Source organism: Enoplosus armatus, chromosome 18 (genome assembly GCF_043641665.1).
Source record: "Enoplosus armatus isolate fEnoArm2 chromosome 18, fEnoArm2.hap1, whole genome shotgun sequence".
Taxonomy (NCBI): domain Eukaryota; kingdom Metazoa; phylum Chordata; class Actinopteri; order Centrarchiformes; family Enoplosidae; genus Enoplosus; species Enoplosus armatus.
In genome coordinates this window covers 673,705-697,889 of record NC_092197.1, presented here as the reverse complement: position 1 = coordinate 697,889, position 24,185 = coordinate 673,705, and the positions used below count along the sequence as shown (strand labels likewise).

Below are 24,185 nucleotides of genomic sequence, written 5' to 3'. Positions count from 1 at the left end.
AGCCGCAGCATTCAACAGACACACGAGCAGCGTTACGTTTCGGTTTTTTATTTGAATGGAGTGAAACATCTACATAAATGAGAGGCCTCGCAATACATGTACTCGACAAAAAAATTCTCACTTTCTTTTTTTTTTAAATTTAGCTGTAAAGAAAAAAAATCTTGATTTAATTTTCTGTTTCTGTACATTCTGTGAGATATGTTCTGAGACACGAACAGAAGTCAGAAATGAGGCCTCGATCCCGACAAGATCCCAACAAACTTCACCCACCCACCTCCCCAGAACATAAAGAACAAAACAGGTAAATCAAACCCACCCAGGTCTGAATCATCACTGTGTCAACACACCTGAAACACACCTGAAACACACCTCAAGTCTCCTCCTGCTTCTCTTTGGATCTGTTTAAAGGAAACTTCTGCTTTATTCAAACTCGGGTCTCATGTCTGTAGTTCTGTCCATCGTTTCAAGTCTGACGGGTCAGAAACTCTTTATCTTTTATTATTATGGTCAAGAGGCTCTAATGAAAGACGCCACCCCGTTGCATGATGGGAAACGTAGGGTCCAGTGTTTTTGGACTACAAGTCGGGATCTCCTACCTCTGCTGCTCAGATTAGGACTGTCCTATCTTTAATCTGATGTTGTTTAACTTAACTCACGGTCCAGTTAACTAGCTGTTTCTGGAGCTTTTAACTCATCATCATCATCATGCATCAAGAAGCTAGTAAGTGGACCTTGAGTAAAGATTTAAACTCATGCTCAGCACCCGAGTTGTAATAAAGCGGAATGACCCTTTAATTCTTCCTCTCTCTCTTTCCCACCATCTTCCTGCACCCCCCCCCCCTCCTCCCCCACTCTGGATAATTAAGCCTAAATCTATGTGTTGTAAAAAAAAAAAAAAAAAAGAAAACAAAAAAAACCATCACATTGAAAAGAGGGAACAATTAAAATATACATATATAATATAAATGTCAATACTTGCTCCTCAGAGCTCAGTCACACTATCATTGGCATAAGAAAGGATGGATTTTATGCAATCTGATTCTGTCGTTTCTGGTGTGTGTGTGTGTGTGTGTGTGTGTGTGTGTGTGTGTGTGTGTGGGCACGGACACAGCGTTTGAATGAGCGTCACTTCCTCCCTCGCCAAAATAAAACGCTGATACAAAGGTGCCTCCTGATTATAAAATGGATTGACTGGGCAGTGATCGCCTTCAGCGAGTCCCCGTTGAGATTTTATCCTGTTCAGTCTTAAACTATGATATTTAATAGATGATAAAATAAATTAAGCGTGGTGAGAGTCGCTCGGACTGAACTGCCTCTTCTCCTGCTCTTAAAGGAGAGAAGAGGGGAAGGAAAGGAAGCAAGGAGGGAGGAAGGAGAGGAGGGGGAAGAGAGGAAGAAGAGAGGAAGAAGAAGGGAGATAAGAGGAAGGAAAGGGGGAGGATCTAGGCCTGTACGTTGGTGCCGTTCTTGTCCGGAGGGCCGGTGCTGGCCGGCAGGTTGTTGAGGGAGGGGGCGGCCTCTTGCTGCTTGCTGTCGCGGCGGGGGGGCATCCTCTCGTTGATGCGGTCCAGACCTCGAGCCTCCTCGAAGCTCTGGATCTTGTGCTGCGGGTTGAAGCCTTGAATGGCTGCGAGGAAACAGAAAGGTGTGAGAGCGGAGCCACGACGGAGAGGAGACACCTGTCAGAAGAGTCATGTGCTGCGAAACATCACCTGATATTCATGATTAACTGTCACATGGACCTCAGAGACGATTAATTAATGATTTAAGATTCTGTCCTCACAGCGAACCCCTAATGACTAAATCATTTATTCAACATATCTGCTGGTTAAGAACATCATTCGCTGTGATTCTTTGTGATTAAGCCTCATTGGTTTGTTTGACATGATGCATGTTTAGTTGTTTTATATACATTTGCTGCATTTTCTATGATGAACAACCAACAATGAATTTTACACTTGACTCTAAAAAGGATTCATGACTTTCCATCATATTTCCTGGACACTGAAACACACTCATGAGTGGCCTTTTCACTCCAAACCCTCTTATTAATGGTACATGAAGTATACAGAATACTGGGAGCACTGGGAGAACTGGTTGGACCGGAAGAGAAAACTTACTTCAAACCAGGACAAGGACAGCATGAAGACAAAGAGACAGACTTTCATTAAAGGACAACTTCACTGTTATTGTGTCGTTAAGAAGACGGAAATCCTCTCAAATAATGTCTAATAGTCACAGAGGTGTTTCAGTTATTTTGTCTACCCTCACTGATATAAATGGGGTGGACAAAATAATAGAAACACCGGTCAGCATATATCTGCTTACATTAGAGACACTCAAGTGTGAGTGAGCGTATTGAGACAGAATTTGATTGTTCTTGTTTGAGGCCCTGAGATATTAGCTTCATCACTAAAAAATGAAAATGATTTTTTTACAGCATCATCATCATCATCATCATCATTATCACAGTTAAATACACGACACAGAGCTGAGAGACAGACAGACAGACAGACAGACAGACGACATGGTTGCATACCTCGTGCCTCTTCTGCCTCTACGGTGGCTGTGTAAGCGTGAGTAGAAGTGCCATGCCCAAAACCAATGGAGAGAGAGTGGGAACGTTATATATCAATGCATTCAGTCAGTCCTGTTAACATGTAGTCAACCATCATACAACCCCCCCCATCCCAAATGGCAGAGACCACAGAGTCAGAGGTTAGAACAGAACTACATGATTAATATTCATAATTTATAATAATAATCATAATAATCATAATTAGAGAAATAACATGTGCGAGAGTGTTTACACCATGCTGTCCTAAAGAGATGTTCAGATGGATCAGTGTCATGTCTGTGTTGAATATGGAGCTGGAGTCGGGACGTGGTTAGCTTAGCTTAGCATAAAGACTGGAAGCAGGGGAAACTGATAGCTTGGCTCTGTCTGTTCAACACCTCTAAAGGCAGGCTCACGGTGTTCGTATTAAGAAAGATTTTAACCCAAAAGTGGTCGATGAAGGATTAATCAGCTTCACAGTTCCTCTCTTTGGTGTCGTTAAACTGCCTTCAAATCACATTTAACGGCATTAAAGTGAAGTTGGAATCCTTATGATTCACAGAAACACTAACAGAGATACAGGACTTCTTTCTTACACACTACAGTTCAAAACACGACGACATTACAATGTGTTAGCTGTCCAGCCTGAACCGGCTTCACAGCGTTTGTGGGTCCTTGTCTTTAAAGGGCAGCGTGGTAGAGGTCTGAACAGAACGGTCCTTCAGAGAGGATCCACTTGACATTTAATTCAACGGTGTGTCTGTTTGAGTGTTTGTTTCTGAGCGGTTAGTCTCTCGGTGTGAGTGCAGGCACAGGGAGTTAGTGTTAGCTGGACTCCGTGTTAGTGTTTGGTGGGATGCTCGGCTGCGTTCACACTCACCGCTTTGCAGAGTCCGCCGACCTCCGGACAAAACTCCCACAGGCAGCGTCCCTGTCGGGGTGAGCCCCTTCAGCTGCAACACACTCTCGTTCTCCTCTCTGTCAACACACAAATACATACCTCGTCAGAGTGACCAATGATCTTCAGATCATCAGTGAGGCAAAAAGGTTTTGTATTTTAGAAAGATAGTTTAATTGATGAACTTAGAAACTCAAACTGACTTTCCTCTTATTTCTAAAAGACAAACATGTTATAATCTGTTTTTTTTCAGAATCAGAATCAGAATCAGAAACTGTTTATTGCCAAGTAACATACATTACAAGGAATTTGCCGTGGTCTGAAGGTGCTATTGTTTTGATAACAAATAAGTAGAATATAAAAGCTAAAATAACAATAAGAATAAAAATAAAAATAAGATAGATAAATAACAACAGTGCAGTGCAGTGACCAGAATAAAGTAAAGTGTCCAGATAAAGTGTCCAGTAGGGGGTGAGTGCGTTAATGTAACGCAGTGGGGACAGGGGTGATGTACGTTAATATAACGTATAGCTTGTGGTAGTGTTCGGGGGGGTGTCAGTGAGAGTTTGTCAGGTTGACTGCAGAGGGGAAGAAACTGTTTTTGTGGCGGGAGGTTTTGGTCCTGATGGACCGCAGCCTCCTGCCAGAGGGGAGGGGGTCGAACAGATGGTGTCCGGGGTGGGAGGGGTCGGCAGCGATCTTCCCTGCTCTCCTCAGGGTCCTGGAGGAGTACAGGTCCTGAAGAGATGGGAGGTTGCAGCCGATCACCCTCTCTGCAGAGCGGATGATACGCTGCAGTCTGCGTCTGTCCTTGGTGGAGGCAGCAGCGTACCAGACGGTGATGGAGGAGGTGAGGATGGACTCAATGATGGCGGTGTAGAAGTGAACCAGCATTGTTTGTGGCAGGTTAAACTTCCTCAGCTGCCTCAGGAAGTACATCCTCTGTTGGGCTTTCTTGATGAGGGAGCTGATGTTCAGCTCCCACCGGAGGTCCTGGCTGATGATGGAGCCCAGGAAACGGAAGGACTCCACAGTGTCCACTGGAGAGTCACACAGGGTGATGGGGGCGGGTGGGGCTGCGCTCTTCCTAAAGTCAACAACCATCTCCACTGTCTTTGAAGCGTTAAGCTCCAGGTTGTTGCTGTTGCACCAGGTCACCAGGTGGTCAATCTCCCACCTGTAGGCAGAAATCAGCTGCTCCGCAAGGATCAGTGCTCAGACCACTGCCTTTAACTCACCTCACCGTCTTAAAGTTCCATTCTATGCAGATGATACGCAGCTGTACATTTCTCTCTGGTTAACTGTATTAATCGATGAAAAATTATTAATAAATGTCTGCTATCCAGACTTCTTTACAGCTGAATAACGATCAGACTGATATATTTGTAGAATCTAAAACCAGAGACATGACAAGTGTTCACAGATGGTGAAATAAAGTCAGGCACCTCGAGTAAAGCTGGATCATGTCCTCAGTCTTTTATAACTGAACCTAAAATAAGATCCAGATCTGGTGATCTTTTAGCTGCTTTAGTTGTCAGTTTGTTTTTCTCTGGCTCATGATTAGTTACTGTGTGTGTGTGTGTGTGTGTGTGTGTGTGTGTGTGTGTGTGTGTGTGTGTGTGTAGTTCATATCTGCAGCTGCATGTGGGTTCTGTTGTCAGGTCTGTGGGCGGCTTTTTGTATTTATTATATTCCTCTGTTACATGCTGCTGTATACTCGTCCATATAAACCTACATTGAGTTACTTGTAATTAAATGGCCGTTAAATTAAACTGTTCTGTCTAAAACAAAATGTCCTCCAGAATAATGTCAAACACATTTAAACTACTGCACTAATGTAACCAGTGGTGGACTGTAACAAGTACATTTACTCAAGCACTGTACAGTTTTGAGGTAATTGTCTTTCACTTGAATATTTCCATTTTCTGTTACTTTATACTTCTACTGCACTACATCTCAGAGGGACATATTGTACTTTTTACTGCACTACATTTATTTATCAGCTTTAGTTATTTTGCAGATTCAAATTATTTATTAAAAAACGTCAACTAATAAATGATGATATATTATTATAGATGAAGCTACCCAGCATGTAAATTAGCTCCACCTTTAGCAGCTGGTGATGAACACATTAATGCATCATTAATCACTTATAATCCAGTCAAATAATTTAGATTATTCTGCATAATGAGTACTTCTGGTACTTTATTTTGATGGTAATCCTTTTGAATGCAGGACTTTTACTTGTAACAGAGTATTTTAACACTGTGTTGCTACTTTTACCTAAGTAAAAGATCGGAGTACTTCTTCCACCAGTGAAAAGTAATCATGTGTTTATTAAGTGAGGGTGGTATTCACAGTAAACTAACTAAAGCAGAAGTGATGAACAGCCTGCTGCAACCACACTGATACTGATTATTAATCACTAATAATAACGAAAAGTGGAAGAAGAACTTTAGATAACGTGCCTGCGATGCTTTTTTTGGGCCTTAAAATAACTGGGAGACATTTTCTGCACAAGAGCATTCATCATTAAAGGACAAATGATTCTGACACACTTCCTCAGGATTAAAGAGGACACATGTAAATCAAGGAAAAAGTCATTAGCCTTGTAGTTAAGTGGAGCACGACTGGAAACAGGAGAGAACTGTGGAGTAACTCCACTGAAGGCTGCCGTCTCAAACTGTATTTTCTCGGACTGAAGTAATAAATCTTCCTTTCACCTCCAGGTAAGAAGCATTAATTCAAACAGCAGCGGTGAGACAGCGTCAGGGGCTCCTCACTGCGTCTCCATGTTCCTCACAATGAGCTTATACTGACGGTGACCGTCTCTGTCAATCTTAAAAACTTTTATTTTCATGTAAAATTCAACCAAACTATGAGAGAAATGAAACCCACCTGAGCACAGAGAAGACACGAGCCATCTTTCCAATGGCCCGGATCTTATTTCTGATCACCTCCTTTCTGACAGCTGGAGCTCCACCTGAGGAACAAAATGAAGTGACGTGAGTCAAAGGACAGAAAGCGTACGAAAAATAAGGAAAGCGCACGACAATCAAAGCTCCATATGAACTTTACAGACCTCAGCTGTGAGTAATAACTGAAGCTTTGTTGACAGATAAGTCACAGTCAGGAAGTCTCCACGTTATGGAGCATGGCAGGTTTCAGCTTTATTAATTAATAACGTATAATTTAATAAAGTAAAGTAATAACTGTAATAAACTGTTTTTTTCAATGCAGTGTGACTTGCATGTTCTGAGGATATCATTATCTCCATCACAAATAAACATCCATAGATCCATGTAGAAATGAGAGAAAAAGACGCTCCTCCTAACTGCAGAACTGAGAATCCTCATGTTTAATCCTCATTCCTGAGCCTTTTTAAACTCTATCTGTATATCTGTGACTTTTTAAAGATTGATGTCTTCAGTAGGAACCAATGGGCTGTGAGCTGAGAGCCACAGACAGGAAGTGAGACAGTATCTGACATCCAGTCGCTGCGAGCGTCTTCTCTGAAAAAAATCCTGAATACATACAAGAATGCAGTGACGCTGGTCGGCTGCTGCTCAGCAGATATTTCTACAGTCTCACATGTCCAACAACAAGAAGCGCTTTCATACACACACACACACACACACACACACACACACACACACACACACACACACACACACACACACACACACACCTGCACAACCACATAACCATCGCCTCACACACAAAGCCTAAAGGTGACAAACAGCAAACTCTCCGTGAAGGACTGAAGTTTCACGTCTCTGCAGGTTCTTCTTCAAACTTCAAACTACCGGCTTTGAAAAGCAGTTTGTCGGTCTTTTATTTACACTATATATTATTACACTAACACTTTTTTTATGAATAAGTCCAACAGCAGGGTGTGATGAGAAGGTGTCACATCCTCTTACCCTCACATGTGTCGTCCCCTTCTGACATCAGCTCGTCATCAGAGCAGATGTTCAACACGTTCACCAGCATCTCGGTCACTGTGCGGAAACACCAGTACAGACCAGCGTCAGAACTTATACAGACCAGTGGCGCACACACACACACACAGATTCATTGTTTGCTTTAAGCCGTTGTGACTGAGTTGGAGCCCCCAGCGATGCCTTCAATTTGCATGTTTTGTCCGACCAACAGTCATAAATGACAAAGAAAGCAGCAAATATTCACATTGCACAAGAATACGTGGCTGATCTGATTGATTTTAGAAAATGCCTAAAATGATTCATTGATTTTTAAAATAGTTGCCAAATAATTTTCTGTCGATGGATTTCGACGACTCATAGCAGCTCCAGTGTTTAATTATTGCTAATAATAATGAGAAGGCTGAATACTTTAAAAGTGACAAATCTGCAGGAAGTGTGTGTGTGTGTGTGTGTGTGTGTGTGTGTGTGAATTCACGATCGTGAGAAACAAAAAAGTGAAAGAACTGGAATTGAATTAGTGAATGACAGCAGCATGTATGCAGGATCCTGGATCTCTGAAGGCTAGAGCTGATGGAAATCAATATCATCAATATTATGAATTTCAAGACTTAGGAGCACAAAGACCGACAGCACTAAGCTCTTTGGAAGCCTGTAAGTGAACATGCTGTTGGTCCCAAAAACAACAGCGAGCTCAAAGTGTCTAAATGATCAGCTCTGCATCTGAACTGCATCAGGAAATGATGTAACACAATTATACAAAGAGCCGAGGACTGCAGCTACGTCACATGATGAATTACATCTGTGTCACAAGATGGATTCAGATTTCCTCTGGACCTCGTCTGGTGTCCTCAGAAAGACTGACACAGCTGGACTGCCTGATGTGGACGTCTCAGTGAGGCAGACATGTTTGGGGTCAGCGCAGTCTGTGTGAATGTGAATCATTATTTATGACTATATTTTTATATTAAGTGAAATCCTTTACATGCATCAGTGTCCTGTGTTCTGCCTACAGCTTGGATTTGTCTAGAAATTCAGCTCTTCTAATGTCTAAATGTTTTTCTTATAATCATTCAGTCACTCATACTGCAGCGATGCTCTGCAGCCCTAATACACAGTACCGACATACTATATATGCACGCACCACTGTCGACTCACACCAGTGACGGGAGTCTCACCTTTCTCTCCAACGAAGGGCAGAGACCAGGTGAACACGTCCATGAAGTTGGGCAGCCAGTAGGGGTGGGGGGAGCAGTTAAACTGCCGGATGTTCATCACATTATTCTCGTATTTCAGCACCGCCGCTGAGGACAAAACACCAAACACACACACACATGAACATTTTCTACTTCGTGATGCACTTCCTGTCTCCTGTTGCCAGGGCTTCAAGGTCTCCAAACCCGTTGCCATGGTTTCCATCCTTCACTTCTCTTACCTTTGTTATTGTACACATCCAGGTAGTTAGGAGCAGAGAAGATTGTAATTAAAGAAGGGAAGCCTGTCGTCTGACTTTTCCTGTACATTCGATACCTGACGGACAGAAAAACACAGTTTGACATTTTACAGAGAAAGAAAATACAAAGCTTAGAGAAAAATATAGATAAGAAAAAAGATAAAGATGAAGGATAAGGCTTTTCTTAGGGGATAAATGCACATGTTACAGCAGCACAGAGACGACAAAGAAATATTTGAACGAAAAAAACAATAAATAAAATAAGAACTTGAGGAAATTAGAAAACAGCTATAGACAATCTAAACATTAGGAGACATTAGACCACTGGTTCCCTTTCTCACTGGTGTCCCCTTAAAACAAAGTAACGTCTACTTGGGACCCATCGGAGGTTTAATACAGCATGTTGTCATCATGGAGCTCTGAAGACGTAAAACGTTTATTATTATGTATTACGTAATGTTCAGTTTGTGCTGAAACTGTTTTAAAGAGTTGGTTCAAGAGTTTCTAATATTTCGTGTATTACTGATGAAAATGGATTCAGCAGCAGCAGCACAAACTGCACATGATAACCTTCATGAGGATAATGCAGACCGACTTAGTCTTAGCTAACAAACTGGACTCTGTGTATGTTTCTGATTCACTCCTCTCCCGTTAATAATCTGGTCAGCTCCCAGAGAAGACCAGATCTCGCTCGTTCATGGACAGCTCACAATCAAACTAAACAGGGAAGATGTATGTAGTATAAATACAATAACAATACAGTAGTACTACAGTATTATTACACAGTAATATATACTGCCAGCTTGTGTCTGCATCACTCACCCTGCGTCCTGGGCTTCGTGTGCTCGTATTACAGACAACAGGTTATTGTTCATCAGGAAGTCACATACTGCTGGGTAACTGGAAACAGGAAGGAGTGAGTTATTATCGATGGACAAACATCAGGAGACGATGAAGGAGCCGCTTGTTTTTACAGGAGAAGATGCCAGTTTGGCAAACAAAGACGAAGTGATTTCAGTTTTTCCAAATGTTCAGCCATCATGAGCGCTCAGCCTCGTTCCTCCTACAGCTCGGCTGTCTCTCAGTCACCTTGGTTGCCATGACAGTTAAGAAGGCTGCTTGAAGTCGAGTAAGAGATGCTTAAAAGTGCTAAAATTAGAGATCAATTAAGGTCGAGGCTTTTTCACAGGAGGTTTGTATCTGATCTTCACAGAACTGACAATTCAATTCACAAGATGATAACCAGAAGCCCTTTACAGACATGCAGCACTAAACACTGCAAATAGATCAAATCAATGGATTCTTTTTGCATCTGAAGAGGCTCTTCGACTCTTCATGTCAGTGTGCAGACATTTATTCTATGATAGACGGAGCTGACACTGCTGCCTGAAAAGGCCGGACTCAAGAAAAGTATCTCGAATCAGACCTTCATGGTCCCCTCAGGACGAACGGTAACTCTTCATCCAGCGCCATCATCAGGTCAACATGTTAATATGTCCAATACTTCGGTTTATGACCAAATACCTGCAGAACTGATGACACCCTGTGTTTACTGCTAGTTAGCTTCTGTTAGCATGCTAACACACTAAACTATGATGGTGGACATGGTAAACAGTATACCTGCTAAACATCAGCATGCTAACATTGTCCTTTTTAGCATGTTAGCATTTAGCTCAAAGCGCCACTGTGTGTAAGTGCATCCTCACAGAGCTGCTAGCATGAATGCAGCTAGCAGTTAGCTTTGTTGTGAAGAATCATTTTCAGGCCAATCTGACACGAGAAGAACCTCAACAATTCACAAGGTGTACATTTCCTGCTTTATTACACGGACTTCCTTTTCTTTGTGCATAAGATTTGATGATTACCTTTCATTCGTCACGGTGATGTTAATTTAACTCTGTGGTCTTTACATGACGCTGAAATCACTCAAATTTACGACCTCGTCGAGATCGTCACCGTGACTTTAACACAAAGTCAATCAGGTTTATTCAGACATGAGATGTTAGAGAACCTTTATGTGACCAGGTGCAGGTCTGAAAGGGGCTGAAATCTAGAAGCTACCTGGACGGGTTTTCAGGTTGTGTTGGCGCTGATCAGTGAGTGAGTAGGACTCAGTTCTGCCAACTCGCAGCACAAACAGCCAAATCAAACTACTAATGACAGGAGCTGTAATCATTAAGAGGTCTATTAGAGACGTCAGAGAAACACAGTGATTCTGTGTCGTTTAAATATTCTGCTACTAAAACAAACTCATGCAGGATAAAAGAGGCTTTTGAGCAGCAGCTGCTTTCCCCTCACTGTGACCTCCATGTGGTGTCAACATTGCAAATTCAGTACAAATATTAAGACAGAGCAGAGAATGCTAATATTTATTTTCAGTATCTGTCTGACAGCGGATTTAACCAGCGGTCACTTATCCAGAGATAAGCCATTGTTTGTAAAAGCTTTAATCAGCTCAGATTAACAGACCAAGCTGCTTTTTGTCTTTTTTTAAAAGTGGAAACAGTTCCAGCAGCAGAGAGCGTCCAGCAGAGAGCAGAGAGGGTCCTACCTGTAGAAATAAGAGCAGCCTCTGACACTGTTGTGGCAGAAGTGTTCCTGGGTCTTTTCTGAGCCGTAGTCCTCCCCCGGGTCCGACCACAGCAGGTCGCACATCGGCCCGAACGCAGGAGGCTCCTTAAACCGGTCCAGCTGCACACAAACACAGTGACGGTTTAAACTAATGAGACGGGCAGGGGGGCATATTTAACTGTGTCTTCACAGGCAGGGGGGGCTGTTAATAGATATAAGCTAAATTGGTTGATTTGTGTACAGAAAAGTCGAAGTTGACTTTTCTTTATCGGAGTGGTTGAGAGGTCTGCAGCATCATTTGACGGCATACGATTTTATTATGTAGAATATAAATTTAAATCTCAATATTGGTAGAACACCTGCAGCTCTGCCAGGTTACCTTTCGTATGTCATCCAGGCAGGTGACTTCAGGGCTCAGGCCTCCGTGCACACAGAGGAACTGCTGGTTGAGGAGAGCAGCCAGAGGCAGGCAGTCAAACGCATCCATACAGGCATCGTATACACGCTCAGAGTACTTTATTTTACCTGCAGGACACACCGAGAAAGGTCAGATCACTGAACACGTCACACTTCAAACACACTGTGTACACGCTGTCCCTCTCAGACCTGCCATAAAGGATTCAGTTTGTCTACGGCGGGGCCTTGAGGACAGCAGCAGGACTTACACTCCTGTTTGAAGGTGAAGTACTCTGTGAGATGCCGGCACTCGTGGTTGCCTCTGAGGAGGAAGAGGGTGTTGGGGTGGTTGATCTTCAGAGCCCACAGGTAGAGTACACACTGCAGAGAGACACACAACACTTCATTCAAAAAGTGGAAGATTTAAAGAGAAAAGGTGAGGAGTTACTGTTCTGTTCTATATGAACTCCTGTTACTGAATAAGTTATGTTGTCACTGTTATTAGGATCTTTAAATGTTGCAGCGGGTATTATTATGGATCTAAAGTTTTTCATTTCAAACTCCGCATCCAGGCGTCATGTAGGAGGGAGATAATCAACTTCTATCATTAAGGAGCTCCTGCACGACTGAAACACAGTGAGCCTGAATCTGACGCACATCATACTTCACTTCCAAACAAACCCACTCCTTTCAGCTGCCAGTCATTCACTCTGCTGCACCAAACCACCTGTTTAATTCTAATGTTTTCTGTTCTGAAGGCGTCAACAAGGAGCCAGATCTGACCAGCTGTTCATCCAAAATGAACAGAGGAACCAGGAGAATAACAAGTGGATGGATTCACTCTTTAGTACCAGGAACACTGTACGCAGCACGTGGCGTATAATCGGGTCAGTGCGGGGATTTGTGCTGCTGGCAGCGACATGCTCATTCTGACAATCGGTCAATATGATGTTCAGTCTTATGACCTCCATATCAAAGTCTCTGGAGACAAAGTCACATCTGATTGTTCAAATAACCTCAGGAGGAGGTTTCACTATTTTAGCCAGATGTTGAAAAGGTATAAATGCATCCAGAGGTTTCAACAAGCGCCGGCTGCCGGCCAAACAGCCAACTACTATTATTACTATTTATATTTAGGTCCAGCCAGCTACTTTGTTGTATTCATTTTCTAATAAAATAGTTTTGATTAACAAGTTGCGTTGTGTTACGACCTCTAACGTACTTCGGAAAACACCAGAAAACACTGGCGGCAGCAACTTGGCGATTGCGCAGTGAGCATTAAAAAGTCCACAGACGCTTATGGACTTAATGAATGATCTTTATTCACAGCAGAGCCATCTCCCAAGATGCGTTGCAAACACACACACTAACAGGCCGTGTTGTCACAGTAACAGGCCTGTGTCATGGAGGAACACACTGTATTACTGTGTTTACTGTTTAAAATGTCGAGAACGCTTTTGTATTTCATGCCATTGACCAATTATGCAAACTAATGTCAGGTGCTTTCAAAATAAAATATGATGTAAAAGAAGTTCCTGCACCGGCAGGCTACTCATCTCCCTGTGCATCTGTTTCTCGGAGACTAATAGACCATCTTTCCTCCTCCTGTTGTAGTGTAACTACATCAGTAACAGTCTTAACTCGTGTGATAATAATCAGCTGTTATTCTCTCACATTAAAGCAACAGGAAGAAGGCAGCTTCTGCAGCGATGAAACAGCTGGTTAAAGAGGGTGACAGTGGGCAGAGTATTTGGTCAACAACGCTGTGATGTTTGATTTTGTGAATATCATCCAGCCCTAATTCTCTGATACAGGTCTGTGGTGGATCCTGAACTGGAACATGTAGCACAATGTAACCATCCAGCAGTCAGGTAGTCTGAGGCTGAAGATAAATCACTTCTAAATTAATCTGGTTCAATGGAGCATCTGCGACTCCAAAACGTATCTGACCCCGATTCTGACTCGGTCTTTGAAACTGGATAATGCAGCTCTCTGTAGCCTGAGCCGAGAAGAAAGAGTCTTCCAGGATATTCACTAAGCTTAACAAGGACGTGACAGCAGCCAATAAAAATGTCATGCCATCCATAGCTGCACAAGACACACAAGACTTCTTCCAGAGAACACACCCAGTCCTTCCCTCAGATTGTTTTGGAAATGGGACAGAGACCGAGCCCGGAGGCAACATGCGAGGCGTGTGTGTGCACGTTCACTTGTGTGTCTTAGTGGGTGTGTGTGTGGGTGGGGCAGTCAGCGGGGCGAGGAGGCAGACAGTGTGCCTTTCATTTCCTACGACTATTTAAAGACGCTCTGCTAAGCCGCGTGGGGCCGAGGCCGAGCAGCGGGCCGCCGCTCCAAATGTCAGACGAAATTGCAGAAACACAAACATGCGAGAGCGAGCCGGTCGCCTACCTCGATGCTGAAGTACCCTCGGTCCACGTAGTCCCCGAGGAACAAGTAGCGGGTGCTGCTTGGGGATCCGCCCACCTCGAAAAGCTTCATCAAGTCAAAGAACTGGCCGTGGACGTCTCCACACACTGGACACACAAACACAAGTTGGTTAATGTGGGTGTATCGAATATTAAAGGTTAAGTCTCATGTTATTCTACATTTTTCTTAATGTGTCAGTCCGTCTCTCAGTCCTGTCTCACTTCCTGTCTGTGGCTCTCAGCTCTCAGCCCATTGGTTCCTACTGAAGACGTCAATCTTTAAAAACTCCTCACAAATATATAGTTTCATGTTTCAAAAGGCTCAGTCATTTCCTCAAACAGCTGCTCGCTGTAGTTTTTATCAAACTAACAGCAGGAAACAGTGCATCTGTTGGGGACTATTTTCAGCGGCGAATGAATCCACATGTGGTGCTCTAGTGAGTGTTTGAGGTCAAGATAAACTACAGTGTGTGTGTTCATGGTGATAAGTTAGTTTCATGAATGTCTATAAAATAGAGAAAACTGCTCATCAGAGCAGAAGTTCACATATTTAAATTTCTGTCTGCTAACCGACTAATCGGACTGATCCTTCAGCTCTGCTTTGATTCATGGTTTGTTTGGATCTGATGACAATAAGAAATATTTTAATCACCAAACAAAAACAAATGCCTTCATGTTCGACAGTTTGAATGAACGGCAGAGAAAGAAGAAGAAAGCAGACAAAATACATGAAAATATGGAAACAATAAGTCAGAAGGGACGAAGCAGGAGGAGATAAAAATAGTCAGAGGGCATGAGGGTGGAGGGTTGGATACCTAAGCTAAGCCACATGTCAGGGAGGGCAGCTGTAGAAATAGACTGCTGCATCTGAGACAGGGTGGATCTGTGAAACTGGCCCAGTTTCCAGAAAGCACACAGTTCGTCTTTGTCTCGCTTTAATTTACTCCACATGATCTCAGTTTGAGGGGAAATCCTCCCCCGACACGACGAGATCCGAGCGCCACAGTCGGGCCCGTACCTGTGATGGGGGCTTCCACTTCCAGCATGCATTTCTCCTGGCGGAGGATGCCGGCTCCCTCGTTGATGATTCGTAGAGCCGTCTCCTCCTCCAGCCGACCCTCCTTCACCAGATGGGCCTTCAGCACCTCCACGCTGGGCCTCCCGTCCACGTACAGGTCTTTGACCGACAGGCGTGTACCGGGAGGATATGGCACCGCTGCAGACATGCAGGAGACAGACAGGAAAGAGACAGACGGGTGAAACAGTGACGTCAGCGCCACACACATGCTCACACACACACTCACTGTCTCACACACACGCTCACACACACGCTCACACACACACACGCTCACTCACTCACTCACTGTCTCTCACACACACACACACACACACAGACAGACACACTGTCTCTCTCTCTCTCTCTCACTCACACGCACACACTCACTCACTCACTGTCTCACACACACACACACACACACACACAGACAGACACACTGTCTCTCTCTCTCACACACACACACACACACACACACACACACACACACACACACAGACAGACAGACAGACACACTGTCTCTCACACACACACTCACTCACTCACTGTCTCACACACACACACACACACACACACACACACACACACACACACACACACACACACACACACACACACACACACACACACACACACACACACACACACACACACACACACACACACACACACACACACACACACACACACACACACACACACACACAGCATTGTCACTTTAAGGTGTCAGAAAAGCCCCGTGAGCTCAAGGAGACGTCTTCATGTCTTGTTTTGTGCGACCAACAACCCAAAAGTCAAAGATATTCAGTTACGGTGATAGAAAACAGAGAAAAGCAGACCATCTGAGGCATCGCAGAAGCTGGAAGCAGAGAATTCCTGCTGTTTGAGCGTCAACGATTCATTGATTATCACTGAGTTCATCCAAAGAAACATAATCAGCAACTCTTGATTCTGTTTCAATCGCTTTTCGAATCGTTCCAGGTTCTCAATTGTAAGAATATCCTTCTTTTATAGTTGTAGTAAACTGGTTTTAGACTCTTGGTTGGACAAAACAAGAGTTACTGATCACCTTGTGCTCCAGGATATTGTGATGTTTAATGGGCCAATCAATGAATCGAGCAAATAACGGGCAGATTAATCGATAATGAAAATAATTGTCAGTAGTTACAATAAACTGAACTCAACTTGATCATTGACTTTATTGTAGACTTGGTTGTGATGTAATCCGTGTTCATCACACGGTCCACACTGACTTTATCCTGATCCATGACAGACTGGACCCAGTCCGGAGAGTCAGCAGCACTCAGTGATCTCACAGCTGCACTGGAGACTTTATGTTTTGTTAAAATTCTGCCATCAGATCAGTAACATGAACTCCTCTTACAGACGTGCCGGCATGTCGAGGCTCGACCTGAAGACAAAGGAGAACAGCTCGGCAGCACAAACACGCCCCTGGAGGAAATACCAAATCCTGGGAAACACCGTCGCTTCACAGAAGGAAGGTCTGAAGGAGGAGGCTGCGCTAGAGCTCTTCTTATACTCAAATCCCCATTTGGAGAGTTGGAAGTGTTGTGATTCACTCACCATTTAAATCCACTCAGCTGTGGCTAACTGTTGTTGGTTTGAAGAAGGTAAGAAGTGAACTGTGTCCTCTGTGTTCATAAAAGACCAACAGAGTGGCGAGTCCTGTTCTACATAAATGATCTATGTGATCACCGTTAACACTGTGTATGATTTTATGGATCTGTCTAATATGTGTGTCGTGGGAACGTCGGCCTGCTGCTGTTTGCTAGTTAACCATCCAGAGAGCAGAGGAACATTAGTGCAGCAGCAGGTGCCTGTTTGATTCACTCTTTGTTTTGCTTATATTTGACTGGCTCCTGGCCACAGGGGGTACGGTGGCCAACAGGGACAAAGTTCAACAACAAGCAAAGACTACAGCGGTATTAGACAGTGGCATTAAATGTTATCATTTCTAAAAGTTGACTTCTCTGCTATGAATGAAGCAATTACATGGCAGGTGGAAACTTGACTTTATTTAAGCTGATTACACTGGAAGCTGTCGCCGAGTGTTTTCAGTTATTATAAAGTTTTTCTCTGTCCCTCCAGCCGCTGGGAGGAACCGAGTATCTCTGCCGTTGATTATTTGAATACCACTTCCTACAGTGCTCTGTGACGCCTCATTTCACCACTTTGGTTTTTTTTTTCCTCTCTTCAAAAACAAGATACTGGCTTCCTAATCGCTGGGTACATCGTCCCGTCTGATCAGACTCACATCAGGCTGGTTTCCTCTGCTGGAGACAAACTGAGCTGGTGATGAACCAGTTCAGGAGCGCTCACATGATTGGCTGAACGCGAGCGACCTGGTTTGGTTTCAGAGTTGCTCACTAAACTAGACCACTGGGCCGGGAGAGAGAGTGTGTGTCGACACGAGGAAATGTCTTCTTAATACTTTCTGTACAGGAGAGGAGGCAGAGGAATGTGTCTGCTTTGTGTGATAGCTGCTTGTCAGGTTACAGTGATCCCAGAGAGAAAAGAACAAGTTACTACTTTGATATACCTTCATTTGTCAGTATAAATAGTCTTTTCCGTACTTTTTTGGTGCTTATGCAAAGTTCCTCAGTTAACAGCTTGCATCAGTCCTGTATGTCACCACCACATCATGTATTTAGGAAAGTACAGGGCTGAACGGCGAGAGGAAAATAACTACTTGTGATGTTTCTGACCAATTTTGACATTTAAATTGTTTACAATTATTTATTATGAATAAATAAACTCTGTGACCTACGTACTATCAAACTAGTTATGAATGCTCCATTACTGCACTCCACTGCGTTTCTTTACTGCACTCCACTGCATTTCTTCACTGCGTTTCTTTACTGCGTTTCTTTACTGCACTCCACTGCGTTTCTGTACTGCACTCCACTGCGTTTCTTTACTGCGTTTCTTTACTGCACTCCACTGCGTTTCTTTACTGCACTCCACTGCATTTCTTTACTGCACTCCACTGCAGCTAATAAATACTTTGTACCAAAACCAAATTTCGAGAATTTGAAGAAGAAAACATCGATATGAAAGACTGAGCCACCAGGAGAAATGTTGAGGTTGTTGTACCACGAGTCAGAAACAGGGAGGAAACTTTAGAGCCAATCAAGAGCAACCAGCTGAACTGAGCCGTCTTAAAATCCCCGGCTGACTTTCTATTAGTGTAACTTCTTCATTTACAACATTTCTTGTTTCATTGTCCACATCAACCCGAGACAGACAAGACGGAGCCCAGAGCAGAGTGTTATCTGGAGAGACAGGACGGGGCCCCGGGCAGAGCTCCATCCTGGGGCCCACGACAGGACACTGAACCAGCTCCGTCCTCAGGTCCAGGTCCATCAATCATGAATGAGGACAGAATCATTACACATGCCAGGCGATGCAAATGGCTGGACTGATTCGATTACCATCGGTAACTAAGCCAGAAAGCCAGAGCAGATCCATCGGTGTGTACAGAGGACACACACAGACACACAGACACACAGACAGACAGACAGACAGATAGACAGATAGACAGACAGACAGACAGACAGACAGACAGACAGACAGACAGACCAGGTTCAACAGGATGCTGAGAGCTGCTGCAGTGTCAGTCAGAAGAGGGCAGCAGTGATGAACCATCCGGAAATAATTAGTCAACTGAATCGAGCAGAATTATAATCAGTTCAGGGCTGATTCTTTTCATTACAGATAAATCTGTAGATTCATCGTTTGGTCTGTAAACTGGTGATAAATTCTCATCAACATTGCCCAGAATGTAAGTCGACGTCTTCAGACGTCCAACAGTCCACAAGCCGAAGATATTCAGTTCAATATCAAAACTAAGAAAACCAGCAAAAACTCACATATAAGAAGCTGGAATCTGTATCTTTGCTCCTCTCTGAACATTATTATCTTCGTAGATTTATGCATTCGATTTTAAAGGTGTACCTAATAAAGTGGCCACTGAGTGTATATTGTTGCTTGTTAAGTGATAGCGCATCATGCTGCTGCCGGTGTTGGCCTCCTCTCTCTATTAGAGTCGGTTCAGGATCGTAATCTGGATCCTCTGCAGACCCTCCTGGTAGAAATCTTGTTTTGTTTGCGAGTCTCAAAGATAAATGAGCGAACAAAGGGAATATAAGAAGGCTGAGTGAGTGTGTGTGTGTGTGTGTGTGTGTGTGTGTGTGTGTGTGTGTGTGTGTGTGTTGACTTCCTGACTGACCAGCAGCCTTAAGAAGGCAGGTTTAATGAAGTGACGCTCTCCTGCAGCTTTACACTGCTAAGCCTTCCTAACCCACTGAGCCCATCATACGTGGCTGCCCTTCACCCACAGACACACAACCAACAACCTGCTGCTTCAACTAAATACTAAAACTATATACTGGCTCGAAAAGAAGATATTCTTTTCTGTAAATTACATTAGGAAAAGGTGGGCGTCGTACAGGAAGCTGGAACTCAGAGTTGGAGGTGATGAAAGAAAGTCAGTCCATATAATGACGGCAAACTCGTGGATGGAGAGGGTCATTTATATCTAATAATCATTAACAATAATTTACTCCACTTTTAGAACATTTTACACACGCAGCTATTTATCTGTCTGTGTGATGTAATATATGTTTGTAGTATTTGCTTTGTTGCGTATCACAAACAGTGCACGCTTTGGGATGCAACTACAACGTACTGTTTGTCACAGCAACTACACAGTGAAGAAGACTGCAAAGATGAAGAGGGAGCGACACAGGTGTGACCTGTGACCAGCCCATCAGACAGCAGCTTCATACAGGAGACGAGCTGCGTTCATTTAACAGCGTTGGACCCGTTCATCTGTCAGCCTGTTAACAGAGACTCCGGTCTCTAATAATAATAATAATAATAATAATAATAATAATAATAGCTCTAATAAACCAGAATCATACAGAGTTCCATCAGACGTCATGATCAGAGACACTTCTTGTTTTGTGTCGCCACTTGTCTATATGAGTTGTCTGTCTGTCTCTCTCTCTCCCCCTCTCTGTCTGTGTCTGTCTCTCTCTGTCTCTGTGTCTCTCTCTGTCTCACTTTCTGTCTGTATCTGTCTGTATCTCTGTCTCACTCTCTGTCTCCCTCTGTCTGTGTCTCTGTGTCTCTCTCTGTCTGTGTCTCTCAGGTGACATTTAAAAATGATTAAATGAATCATTTCAGAGGAACCTCGAGTTACCAGATCTATTTTACTGTGTAATCAAGAGCTATAACCAGATCACATGTCCTGTTGTCCAGAGTCCCTGTACAGCGGCAGTAATCACAGTTACATTACGTGCTGCATGTAGCTGACTGGAACCCTGAACTCTGTCTGACAGGATGATCAGTGCCTTGACGTCTTTGACTCCCTTGAAAAACACTTGAGACACGTGAGTGATAGAAAAGCTGCAACCTGCTGCGAGTCGCATCACTTAGTAGGAAGTATTATGAAGTAAACAATACATATGGTGTTACTGGGATATATATTAACTGATGGTTTTTCTTATGTCTGACTACGGGGGGGATGCCGCCCCCTCAGCACCCCCACCTTATTTATTTTGATGATACTTCCAAACATGGTGCCTCCGTAATATTTAGAAAGGATCAAACTTTTTGACAGCTGTAATTCACCAGATTCTGTGGTACTAAAGAAGTAACTCTAAATGACTGTGCAGTGTTGGCCTCAAAGAAAACTAACTATGTGACGCCACATCCCTGACGTACTTCAGTTTATGTGACGGGGCTGAGGGGGAACGTCAGACCATGAAGTGCTGACCAGATACCGACAGGTGAGGTGTTAGTGCTCCACAGACACACCTGTACGACAGTTTCTGCTGCTGCAGCTCTCATATCTAAATACTGCGGAGGCTGCTATCAGAATAAAGTACGTGAAGAAGAAGTATTATAGAAACATTTGCAGTGGGAATATGGTGGAAATGCCTAATTGGGTCACAGAATTTGGTGCAACACTGGTGTCACAAAATGTCATAACGGGGAGCTGAAAAGGACAGTGTGAAAAATATAACTGCCAGAATAAATCATCCGACAGGAGACAGTGTGTCCAGTCAACTGCAAGTAACATTATCTTCATTATTAATTAATCTGCCGATTATTTTCTCAGTTAATCAACTGCTTGTTTCATCTTTAAATTGCCCAGAGTCCATGGTGACATCTTCAAATGTCTTGTTTTGTCCCAACACTGCAGACGTCAAACATAACGCTCACAGTCTACATGCCGAGAACGTCTGATACAATTAATCGATTATCAAAACAGCTGGCGATTGACCGACCAGTTGATAAATCGACTACTTGTTTCAACTCAGGAACATAAATATTTCATGTTTCAGAGAGTGAAGGCTTCAGGGATCCGGACTGTGTTGGACTGATAGTATCTTGGGGAAGTGTTTCTTACGTTAAAAGTCATTTTCTAAAAACAGCTGTTGGAAAGGGAAGGGCTGTCTTATATTCAGGCCAACACACACACACACACACACACACACCTCCTGCATTCAGTCACCAACACTGCAGCGTTGCATTTACACCCACAACCATAAAAATGTTCCATCACACGACGTTAACTAGACCAGACCAGGTTCCTGCATGAGACCATGTAGTTCTGGTCCAGGAACAGGAGCCAGGTGTGCGGGGCGTCGTACTAACTTGCTCGGTGAACCTGAGCTGCATGTGTACGTTAACAGTTGAATGTCAAATGCATAGCTGACATCTGGCACTCCGGACAGCTAAGCTAAAGAGCTAACTCAGTAGCTGACGCTGGATTGATTAACTTGCATAACGTGGCTACCTCATTCCCTTGATAGAGAGAGGCGGTAGGAGACACCCGGATCCACCGGGCTCGACTAAAAAACCCGAGTAAATTAACTGTTAACGGGGCTGGCTTGTCATCCAGCGGCGCGTTAAGCTGCCCTGCTCACATTTAGCAAAGTAGCTGTGACAGCAGCCCCCGTTAACTTCCTGCACCGAGAGGAACATTAGAAGAGATAAATGTCACATACCTTTGATAGGTCGTTCAGTGGTGGAGAGTTTGTTGGGGTCTTTCGCCGACATCCTCCCTCCTTGTGATCTGCGGGTCGGAGAATTTGCTAAATTCCTGCCTAAACTTGACAAATTCCTTACTAGCTAGCTAGCTAGCTAGCTGGAGTGAGCTAGCCGCGCTAGCTAGTTGTGTGTCAGCGGCGGCGGCGGCTCGGAGCAGCAGCTGCGCTTCAGTCCGCAGACAGGGCGACCGAGCCGAGCTGGGCTGAGTTAAACCTGACGGGGGAAGGGAGAAGGGGGGAGATCTCTTTAACTAACAAATGAAAGCTTTTCTATCTCCCGTGCTCTGCGGTGCGCTGATGCCAAGCCGCTGTCAGTGTCTGTCAGATGAATCGACTGGTCCAGGAAACGGCCCGGGCCCCGCCGATGACTGCCTGCAGGAGCAGCGAGCTGTGCGTCAGATCATATCTCAACTTTATCCCTTTATTCTTGGACGAGGTGCATCTGTTACAGGCCGCTGGGCTCTGCTTTTTTGTCGTGATCCGATGTGTCGTCCAGACCCTCTGTCGGATTACAATAATCCGCCGCAAGCGGATTTCCTACAACATGGCTCGACGCGGGGGGCTGTGGGTAGTGTAGTATTAATGCGATATTAATGCGCCGCGTTCACAGTCTGCTGAGTTCAGAGTGTTCACCTGTTCACAGGTACTTTACTCAAGGACTGGATTACTGTCGTCATACTTTACGTTTTATTGAAATGATCGTTACTGTACTAGTACTTAGTAATTAGTAATTAGTACTGTACTAAAATGTTGAGGTATTTGTACTTTATTTGAGTATTTCCATTTTCTGCTACTTTCTACTTTTACTCCACTACATCTCAGAGGGAATTACTATACTTTTTACTGCACTACATTTATCTGACAGTTTTAGTTACTTTGCAGATTCAAAATATAATCAACAAATAAATGATGATGTATTTTTATGGAATACTTCATTGACAAACTACCCAGCACAATATAAAGTAGTTAAAATGAGCTCCAGCTTCACCAGCTGCAACATTACAGTGATGAACACATTAATGCATCAATAACCATAATCCAATAATATAATATATATTATTCTGAAGTGGGCCGTTCTGCATAATGAGTACTTTTGTACTTTTTCTTGAGTATTGAGGGAATATTGTACTTTACATTTAACTAGACAGCTGTACTCTGGTAACATCACAAATTATGATTTTATACACTACAGGACTTCTACTTGTAATGGAGTCTTTTTACACTGTTATATTGGTACTTGTAGGCTATTCGTTGTGTTATAAAAGCTGTATTTCTGTGTGCCACCTGAACGCAACAGGAGGAGCCGAGCAGAAGGACTGTAGCGCCGTCATGTGGACACTGACCAAACTGCCTCAAATACAAGAAGTTTAACTTTTATTGACAAATGAACATGTTGTAATCTAAAAGCCAGAATATTCAGTCATTTTGTTCTGCATTGAGCTCCATAACGTTTCCCACTAATATTGATATTAATGTGGTCAGACTGCGAGTGCTGTTGGTGCATGATGGGTTAAGTTCTCCCTGATGGACGTGTGGAGTGAGTTCTGCAGTTCATATTTTAATACGTCTTACTGTTCAAATTCACATTTTAATGTCAAATTAAATGGCTTATGGCTCCATTAGTCCGAATCTTTGAGTTGAGTTTCTGTCTTTTTGCTCAATTTCTAAAACTATATTTGGTTTGGTCCCTTTTTAGTGGACAACCTTTTCTTTTGTTGTTTATTCTATCATCATGTAAGTGTCGGTAACTCTTCTTTATGAACATTTCATTGGGGTAATTACACCAACAGATCATAAGGATTTCTGACTG

The 24,185-nt window shown here is 43.5% G+C and overlaps 1 protein-coding gene across 7 annotated transcripts; it reads right to left on the bottom strand.

The window, feature by feature from the left end:
• Positions 1–877: 877 nt before the first annotated feature.
• Positions 878–22,917, bottom strand: ppp3ccb (protein phosphatase 3, catalytic subunit, gamma isozyme, b). 7 transcript variants are annotated; one of them, XM_070924314.1, is made up of 16 exons: positions 22,334–22,917; positions 15,261–15,458; positions 14,226–14,350; positions 12,086–12,197; positions 11,800–11,945; positions 11,401–11,540; positions 9,672–9,749; positions 8,832–8,926; positions 8,575–8,700; positions 7,369–7,456; positions 7,196–7,215; positions 6,354–6,432; positions 3,438–3,535; positions 2,540–2,566; positions 2,042–2,044; positions 878–1,627 (listed from the first exon to the last, which is right to left on the bottom strand). In XM_070924314.1, exons 1-16 carry the CDS (start codon positions 22,383–22,385, stop codon positions 1,443–1,445), a joined length of 1,572 nt encoding a protein of 523 aa, XP_070780415.1. In that variant the 5' UTR covers positions 22,386–22,917; the 3' UTR covers positions 878–1,442. The 7 variants fall into 7 exon arrangements, with proteins under 7 accessions (XP_070780415.1, XP_070780416.1, XP_070780412.1 ...); XM_070924315.1 differs by lacking the exon at positions 7,196–7,215 and having other exon boundaries at positions 6,354–6,438; positions 7,385–7,456; XM_070924311.1 differs by lacking the exons at positions 2,042–2,044; positions 7,196–7,215 and having other exon boundaries at positions 6,354–6,438; positions 7,379–7,456.
• Positions 22,918–24,185: the final 1,268 nt, after the last annotated feature.